This window comes from Haemaphysalis longicornis, unplaced genomic scaffold (genome assembly GCF_048455015.1).
Source record: "Haemaphysalis longicornis isolate Haplotype H1 unplaced genomic scaffold, Haemaphysalis longicornis Haplotype H1 scaffold_8, whole genome shotgun sequence".
Taxonomy (NCBI): domain Eukaryota; kingdom Metazoa; phylum Arthropoda; class Arachnida; order Ixodida; family Ixodidae; genus Haemaphysalis; species Haemaphysalis longicornis.
Genome location: NW_027526445.1, coordinates 47,236,465 through 47,245,941, shown reverse-complemented (window position 1 = coordinate 47,245,941; position 9,477 = coordinate 47,236,465). Strand labels below are relative to the sequence as shown.

General features: G+C 50.6%; 1 protein-coding gene across 1 annotated transcript in view; it reads left to right on the top strand.

Moving 5' to 3' along the window:
- The first annotated feature begins 1,941 nt into the window (after positions 1-1,941).
- The window catches only part of LOC144148279 (uncharacterized), a 33,040-nt gene continuing 25,504 nt past the window's right edge, over positions 1,942-9,477 (top strand). Inside the window, exon 1 of the mRNA XM_077679837.1 lies at positions 1,942-2,236. Coding sequence (XP_077535963.1) covers positions 1,942-2,236 — 295 coding nt within the window. The remainder of the gene's footprint in view (positions 2,237-9,477) is intronic.

The following is a 9,477-nucleotide window of genomic DNA, read 5'->3' as shown; positions in this document are numbered from 1 at the left end:
AGTAGTAGACCGAGGCGAGCAGCAGCTTGGTGGCCGGGTCCACGGTGTCCGGGGACAGCACCTGTCCGATGAGCGGGCTGCAGCTCTCGAACGCGCCGTTCACCGCCTCGGCCACGTCCGTGGGGGAGCTGGTGTAGAAGGCGATCCTGTCCACGTCGCAGCGCATCTGCGACGCCACCAGCGCCCGGCAGTCGTCGTTCACCTCCAGGTTCCGGTTCACGAACAGCCTGCGCCGCCCCCCGCGCACACGTCATCCTGGCACTCGCCCCGTAGACACGCGTGGTCTCACGGGGCGACGGAGTCGACCGGAGGGGAAGGGGTTGATGACACACCCCAAAGCAACGTACAGGACGATACAGAGTCAGCGATGATTCCTTTCGACAGAGGCCACGGAACGTCGACGCGTGCAGTGAGAGCGAATGGAGTCTTTGACCGTTATGGGAACGCAGCTGCGCTCCCTCTAGCGTACACGCGTGTACATACAGGGCGTTAGCACCACCAAATAAAGACTTTTAGAGTACCGCCACTCTTTTGTCTCACTGTTATGTGCCGCCGGGATTTTCATTGTTCGGTTGGCGCCACGTGATATTTGTTTACATAGGGGCGCAGCCTTTTTGTTTCTGGGCAGCTCTTCCTCCCTCTCTCTCTCTCTCTCTCTCTCTCTCTCTCTCTCTCTCTCTCTCTCTCTCTCTCTCTCTCTCTCTCTCTCTCTCTCTCTCTCTCTCTCTCTCTCTCTCTCTCTCTCTCTCTGCTGCGCGGACACTAACTGGGGCGGCCGGTCACACTCTGCCCGTCACAACCGGCGGCGGCTTCGTTGGGAGAGATGCAAACACTGCAAGCCAGAAACAAAATGGCCCCCAGACGCTTCCGGGTGCACAAAGTGGTGGTACTCTTGAGCGTAGCTTATTTATGGCGAATTCCATTGGGCGAACAGGAGCAAGTGGAGCGAGCAGCCAGAGCAGCACACGGGAGTAACGGGGACGTGTGCTTTCGTTCTGCGAATGAAACATTCGCGCTGCTCCGGGAGCAGTGAAAAGAGGGGGAGGGCGAGATGTCAAGAGTCATGTGACCAAACGTTTCTCGCGCTCGCTTCCCGGAGCATTTCGCGCGCTCGTGATGTCCGCACGCAGTTATTCCTCGCCAGTTTTGCCAGATACGTGCCGGTGGTTTTGTGTCTGCCTTCCGCATGGCGACGAATGAAGAAGCCGAGCGGATGTTCATGTTCATGATAAAGGGGTCACCATCGTGTCTCCCAAAAATTAGCGGCGAACGATAACAGCGTCCACCGTCTTTTCCAGATACGACTCTACCTTCGGTCGCTGCTCCGGCGGGGTGAACAGGTGCTCGAACATAAACTCATGCAATTTTAAATCGTCGTCGTCGCTGCTGCTGCTGCTGTCCGATGATGAGCTTGCGCTTGAATCTGTGGTGCTTTCATCATCTAAAAGTAGCAGCAATTCCTTGTCAAGACGGCCGCGCTTAGCTGCTGCCGCACGCACTGAGCGACTACCACGGCTGCTGGATTCCGCCATTTTTCCTCCGCCACCCGGGGCTAAAACCAGAAGTGACGCAAAAGAGGTCATGTGACTTCCTCGGCGTTCCCTGTTACTCCGCCGCTGGCGACGGAGAACCGAGAACTGCTCACGGCTGCTCTCGGCGCCAAAAAAGTGCTCCTCATCGACTAATGAAACACAACGCCCCTGCTCCTGCCCGACCACTGGAAGACGCCAGAACTCGCGAGAGCACTTTGGGTGCAGTTAGAAGTGCTCCTGTTCGCCCAATGTAAAGCGCTATTAGTGACGCTACAAGGCGTACTTGCAGATGAGCACGTTGTCGGTCTTGGCCATGTCCCTGTCGATGGTGTCGAACAGGGCGTGCAGCGCGTCCCTGAGCGCCTCCTGCTTGCCCACCGCAGCCGCGATCATGGCGCCCAGCTCCGCCATGGTGTCGCCCGTGGAGCACGTGTGCGCAGTCAGCAGCGACGACGCCAACCCCGCCGGGCACACGACCACGTTCTGCGACAGGTTGCTCGCCACCTGCGTGCGGGGCAGCAGCATACGCGCACCTGCATTCGGTTGCTTCGACGTTGCCGAAAAGTGGAAGGCCCTGTGCTCGTCGACGAGGATCCGCGGAAAACCGGAAGAATCTGACGAACCGGGGACGGCAGCCACCGCCAGAGGTTTCCTGGACTGGGGGGGCGACCTACCACCTCGGACCGTGGCGCAAAGGTCCCAGTGTTGGCTGGTTTTTTCGAGAAAAGAAACGCTTACTGGGCTCCATTATTGTGCGAGTATACATAGCGGCGATGCCTTGTAAACATGCCCACTGCGGGCGTGGTTTTAATGGAAGAGCATTAAAGGCCAACTGCAACGGAATTTTCGGCTCCTTAAATGCGCTATTTTCCGGTAGTATGACACCTTAAAAGTTGCTACCTGCAAAGTTTGGCGGCCCAAATCTGCGTCGCTGCATTGTAAACGAAGATCAAGAAAGCTCTTTTCAAACCGAAGCTAGAAAAAAAAGGGCGGTCATTACGGCCGGCCGCAAGAGACGTTACACTCAAAAATTGAGTGGGCGCAGCCGGCGGTTTTTCCCGCGGCTGCCTGCGACAACACGGCGTGCATTCGATGTATTTTGGGTTGTCGACCCGTTTCTTCAAACATTTAAAACATGCGCGAAAAGGGGTTGGGAAGTTCGGGCAACCATTATTGTTCGCTGTGAGCTGCTCATATGCGCCTATAGGCATCCATGGTAAAACAAAAACACAGACATCGCGAGGCGTCGTGGCGAAGCTGGGAGCTAGGAAATAAGTACACAAAAGGCAGTGTTGTGCGCTAGATGGGCGCCGGCACAGCCAATATGTTCTGTGCCGATCGAACCATCGCGTGTTTGCGAGAGAAGAAAAGAAAAAAAAAAATGACCGGGCATCTGCTCTTTTTGTTGCAAATGTCGACGAAAAACGATAGTCCACTGGCACCCCTGCCATGTAAAGACTCCCTTTGGTTTCCCACTCACCTCTCACACCGTTCCTCTGCCGTCTCGTTCCTTCGAAGATAACACGGTAGCGGTTTGCCCAAGTCACTTTAGATTTACCGCGTTCTACTGCCCCAGGCCGGGTGCCTCGATGCCAGCGCTGCCATGCGGCGGAGACGCGCGTGATTCAAGACTCCCTGCTACAATGTTTATAGAACCACGTTGCCCTGCTCCACTTGTGTTCCAAGCGGAACGAGGAACCTATCTAGTGGAACCTTTCGTTACTGTTGCCGTTTAATTTCTTATGATTCCGCCAGGAGCTATAGTGGCGCGGGCAATTGATGTACTATTTGATATGATATCGCAAAAACCAAGCATCCATGAATTGTTAAATAAAGGAACACTACAAATATCACTTATGAATTGATTTTCTGCAACACTTTTGCGTAATGTTTTGTTCTTGTTCAACAATGTTGACATGCATGAAGATTGCCACCGGACTTAGACGGTTAGATTTGGCTGTGGGTATATAAGACTATTGCGCAGATTAAGTTTCACTTTGGCCGGGTGGCTGAATCAAGTCACAGACAGACAGACAGACAGACAGACAGAGCAAAATTTCTGCGTTTAAGTAGCCCAAGAAAGACTATCGTCTTGAAAAAAGCTACCGTGGAAGGATAGCGTCAAAACATGCCGGCTAGCGTGTAAGAATTACCCGCCGCGGTGGCTCGGTGGCTAAGGCGCTGCGCTGCTGAGCACGAGGACGCAGGTTCGATTCCCTGCCGCGGCGGCCGCTTTTCTGATGGAGGCAAAAAGAAAAAAACGCCCGTGTGTACGAGATTTCGGCGCACGTTAAAGATTCCGAGGTGGTCAAAATTAACCCGGAGCCCTCCACTACGGCGCGCCTCATCGCATCATTTATTTACCCTCCTCTTCCTCCCCTTACCCCCCCCCCCCCCACGAGGCGCTCGACCTCCCCCTTCGAAATAAATTCATTCATTAACCCAGTCGAAAAACACAACAGGAATTTCTGTCGCACAACAGAACTTTCTGTTGCACGACAGAAATTTCTGTCGCACGACAGGGATTTCTGTCGCACGACAGGGATTTCTGTTGGGACTACAGGATGGTCTGTCGTGCGACAGGAAGTTCTGTAGTACAACTACAGAAAATCTGTCGTACGACAGGCATTTCTGTCGCACGACAGGAATTTCTGTTCGGACTATAGGGTGGCCTGTCGTGCGACAGAAATTTCTGTAGTACAACTACAGAAAATCTGTCGTACGACAGGCATTTCTGTCGCACAACAGGAATTTCTGTTGGGAATGCAGTATGGTCTGTTGTGAGACAGGAATCTCTGCAGAATGATGACAGAATGTCTGTCGTACGACAGACATTTATGTAGTACAACAGACATATCTATCATGCGACCGACATTCTGCAGTCCCCACTACAAAAACCTTTGTAATAGAACTACAAAATTTCTGTCGCATGAGACCTTTCTGTTGTACTACAGTTATTGTGCAACACCCTGTAGGCACTACACAAACTTCTGTTGGCCCGCAGACTGTCCTTCAGCCACTACATTCAGCATTCGGTAATTACCATTATTATCTGCCATGCGACATCATTTTGTAGTCCCTGCAGATTTTTATAGTGTGAAAGACAAGCTTAGATCCATTGCGAAAGTGTCACATGACAGACCGTTCAGTATTGCTACAAAATCTCTTGCTTACCCTGTCGGAAAACCCCGCGTTTTCCGGCATTAGGAGAGCGATGGAATAGCCCGGAAAGAACGGAATACACAGGAAAACGCCGCGCTGAACGACAGCAACGCGGGGAGGTTGCTGGAGAGCATCGAATAACATGGGGACATTGCCTTTGGGGACAGGGCTTCAGCCAATGCGAAGGGGATATCACGAACGGGATAGTCCGGGACGGTATGGTGCCGCTGCTTGGCTGGACACGGGAATGCCGCGCGCGGCGATCGACGCAGATGCTCCGAAACTTGGTGTTTGCGGCCCGTGCGGTGCCGCAAAATCCCACTTTTTTAGCGTGCGCTGCACGGAAACAATGCTGCGTGCGAGTGACGGTCATCTCGTTCAATTGCATTGCAAGCGTCTGTTGTAATGAACGTTTGTTGCATTGCGGCCATTAGCATTCCGGCCGTGTTGGAAAAAACCTTCGCTACAAATTTGCAATTAACAACACAGATTAGCACAAATCAGACTAATGTTGGAGCATCTAAGCGTACCCCATAATAAAAAAAATGGATACATAGAGAACTTCGGAAATTCCTTGGGTTCTTTGAGTGAATTGAAATTGCGTATATTGTACTGTGGACAATGTTTGATAAAAGAATCAGGCAACAAGGGTAGCCCCTCGGCAAAACGGACGCATAAAAAACAAGTATATATGTGCTTTTTGAAGACGTGGTGTAATAATTGCAGTGCACATTCTGACATGTATTTCTGGGTGTCTTTGAGAGCCCCATTGTTTCAATCTGCGTGCTGTTGTTTTATTTTTTTAGCGAGAAATTTGTTTATTTTAACGCGAAACATGTGTCCAATCAAGCCGAAATAGTTAAAATAAGATTTTAAAAACAGCGAACCAGTTGCCGCTACCTGTGTGAAAAAAAAAAAAAAGAAACGGCGCCAGTGAACTCGCTGCATTACCGAGATGTGTTAAAAAAATAAATGTAGAAAGAAAGAAAACGCGCGCCTTCCCTCTAGCCCGGCCCTTCGGAAGAAGTTCGGGGAAGCATCGTCACCACTGAAGGCATGTCGCGGCGCGGCAGAACTCGCGGGACGGGGAGACCAGAATACGAAGAATCGAGAGGGGTGCGGAGGGGTCGCGAAACAACTTCTCGTGATCGGCCGGTTCCCTCCTTACCCTTCCTTTGTTCCCTCCTGCTTTTTGTCTCCCGGTCAAAATTTGCGGTGGCTGCGTGGCCCAGTGGCTCGTTCACATTTCACATCGGCGCTTTGCCTAGTTGAAGTTAGGCTTAACTTTTTTGTAAAAACGTGCATCTTATGTCCCCGCGGAGTGTCAGCAGCAACTTTTGAAGCTTCGGAAGCTGTGGTAAAAGCAAGATCAGTGGCCCGGATTTCAAGCATCTCGATGTGAGGACTCCTTCAGCGGCGACTAACCGGGGTGCTTGGGATAATTGGCACTTTAATGTGAGTGAATGCGACGAATCTCGCAGGCAGCGTGATTTGGAATACGTGCGATGTGCTTCGACAATCGACTGAACTTGCCACGATCCCTGCGTGACTTCGGCAGGTATCGTGCGTGCATACTCTTCAAGATAGTGCAGCACCACAGAGACGTGCGCTTTTCGCCACAGGATATCTTTCCACCCCTTGCTGTGCGAATGCAACGGAACAAGGTTCACAAAGGCAAGCATTCCAGCTAAAGATTGACTTTCCATTTTAATTTTCTCACGTTCTCTCACGTTTTGCAGTGTAAAAAAATATTTGTTCACTTGTGTTTTAATGGCCCTAACTAATATAGGGAACGAATTTTCGAATGGTTATTGTCGATGCTCGTTTAATAAAAATTATTTGTTTGGTGTAACAGCAACATAAGAGGGCAGTAAAAGCCTCTCCATGGCAAAAAGTGAAGCCGCGGTAGTGCCTAGGAACAGTGTTGTAAAAAGAGGAAAATAAAATGGATAAGCACCGCAAACTGCTTTTTTTTTGGACTGTGATCAGGCATGTGCAGTCTGCGTAACATCAAACTTTTGTATTGCATGCATGAATGTACCACTAGTTGCATTGCTTAAATGCCTTTTGATTCAGCTTTCTGAAATCAGTTATTCACTGAAAACAATTTCAAGCTTGTACCAGAAAGGCAAGAATGACACCAAATGCTTTTGTTGGTCATATTTTTATGGAAATTGTTATTGAAATTTTGAAATTGAAATTGAATGAAATTTTATTGAAATCATGCATACTTCAGGTACTTAATAGAAAAAACATCACGGGAAGTAAATTTCTTATGCCAAACAAGTTGGAATTGGAGACATGACAGAATTTACTACGAAAACAGACATGACAGGATTTACTACAGACTACAGAACAGGATTTACTACAGACTACAGGGCAGGATTTACTACAGACTACAGGACAGGATTTACGACAGACTACAGGACAGGATTTACTACAGAATACAGGACAGGATTTACTACAGACTACAGGACAGGATTTACTACAGACTACAGGATAGGGTTTACTACAGACTACAGGATGTCCCATTCCCTCACAGGATCATTCTGTCGTATTTTTCTGTTGTGTTTTTCGACTGGGAATTCACTCACAACGTGCGCGTCTCAGCTTGAATAATAGTGAACGTTCTTTTATTTCCTTTGTTTGCCGCCACGGAAAGGAACTGTATGGAGTGACGCTCTCCGATTATCGGTTGCGGATTTACCGTTGAATATTTGAATACCAAACTATAGTATACTGGTGGACTAGGAAGTACGAGACAGACTAAATCGAAGAGACCCAGTGGCTAGTGTGTTTCGCTACCTGGCACAAGGCAGAGTTTCTTACTATGTACTTACTAAGAAACTCTATGGCACAAGGTATCCGGATTCGATCGGCGGCCGCTTCAGACGGTAGCGAAATATTGGCAGACGTGTGCTCGAACGTAATGCGGCTATTCATCGCGCCGACGTCGCAAGCGTGTAAATCAGGAACACTAACGATTGAGTCACGCACGGCGCACGCAGTCTTTCAAAGGAATAACAGGTGCTTGGGTTGAACGGCGTCGTGTCGTGTAGACACGCCGGCGTCACCCGAGACGGGGCTGCATTTAGCACTGCACGCGCGGTGGCAGGTTGGTCCGGTGGCGCAATAAAAGCTGTGCGTAGACCTTGTACAGTTGCTTTTGTCTGAAAGTTTTTTCAGCCTGCTGAGCAGAGTAAAAGTAAATCGCAGTTACTCTGTATTCTGCGAAAACTTAAATAGGCCCTTGATTTCGAAGTTAGTGACTGCGGGTAACGTCGCGTGTTCTTTCGCGAGTGTTCAATTTTTTTTTAATACCTCAATTTGCTACAGGAGTATAAGGTGCTGGAGTATAAGAGTGTTTAGCTCGGTCCCAGGGTAAGTACGCGAGCCCCGTGCAGTAAGTAAGCAGTGGAAGCGCAAAGGCTCACGGGTACGTCGTCTGCTCCCGCCACTTCCGCTTCGAGAGCTCTCCTGGCTTCCCGTTCAGGGTGCCTCGATTCACGCGCGTCTGCCGTGCATCAAGGAAAGTCCCGTCCGCCAGCAGCGGACGGGAATATGTTTTTCTGTTTCCACCGAAAGAAAAAACGCTCATGATTCGCGCCTTCAACGAATAATAACGATGGATGCTACCGGGGGCTTCTCTTAAAGGGAAGCACTCTTTGAAAGACAACATGCACGCAAGCGCGTGAAAGCCGCCGGAGGACGGGAGCCCAGGAGAGCTCTGGAACCGCAAGTGGCGTGAGCAGACGACGTACCCGTGAGCCTTTGCGCTTCTACCCCTCAGCTATTGGTGCCCAGCTGGGCAAATGTACGCTGACGTGAAAGGGTTATTTGGCTCAGTAAAGCTTCGTGTTAGGCTAGCTGGTAGCTAGACACGAGGAAACGTAGAGCGCTGAAGTTTACAGGACGACCACGGAATAAACCGACAAACGAAACGGCCTCAGCCGTTTCCGAGGCAGCGCAAGGAGTCAGCATATACAGCATTTTTAGGATGACCAAGTCGCCAGAATTCTGCCTCGGAAAAGGAGCAGGGCCTCCGTTGTTAGACAACGTGTGGGCACGCGCAGACAGAGAGTTTTAGCAATCCGTCTGTTCCGTCGTTTACGTAGTTACCGTGATTACCGGGACCCGACTGCGCCTGTGTGCACGGAAGGGCGAGGAGGAATGGCGAGGAGGCGCACCTCACCGTGACGGATGCAAGAGCATGGCGAAGGCCTGCCCCCGGAACGAATCCCCCTACCGCGTCGAATGCGCAAGTGCCCAGACGGGCCCCTGTCAACACGGTAACCACGTATAACACAGACCATACGGACTACTAAAACTCTCTATTGGCACTTCAGTCTCTTCCTCACACCAGTGATTCAAAGAGCCACGATCTAATTATCACTCAACGTCATGGAAACAAGAGCACCCAGGAGAGGCCCCCAATGCATTGCAGAAAGTGCGGAAGTAGTTGCGCCATTTTTGGCCGTGCCCCGCCCCCAAGGCCGTTTACGAAGCGTCAGTGATGCTTCGTTCCTACCGCTGACATCTGATTGAAGTCCGCCGGTTTCTTGGGCGTCCGTGTACCCGATCAGCTGCTATTGCAGCGAAAGCTTTCCCAGTGGGACCCATGGCGCCCTGTGAAAAAAGACTAAGGAATGTCCTCATAGACCGGTTGGTCGATCTAAAAGCTCCGATAAGATCTCCGTATACACGCGGCGCGTGCGTGGCACCGGGCTTCCATTCCGTCAAAATGGTTCCTTGAAAACCGCGAAAAAGGAACGGCTCCAGGTAA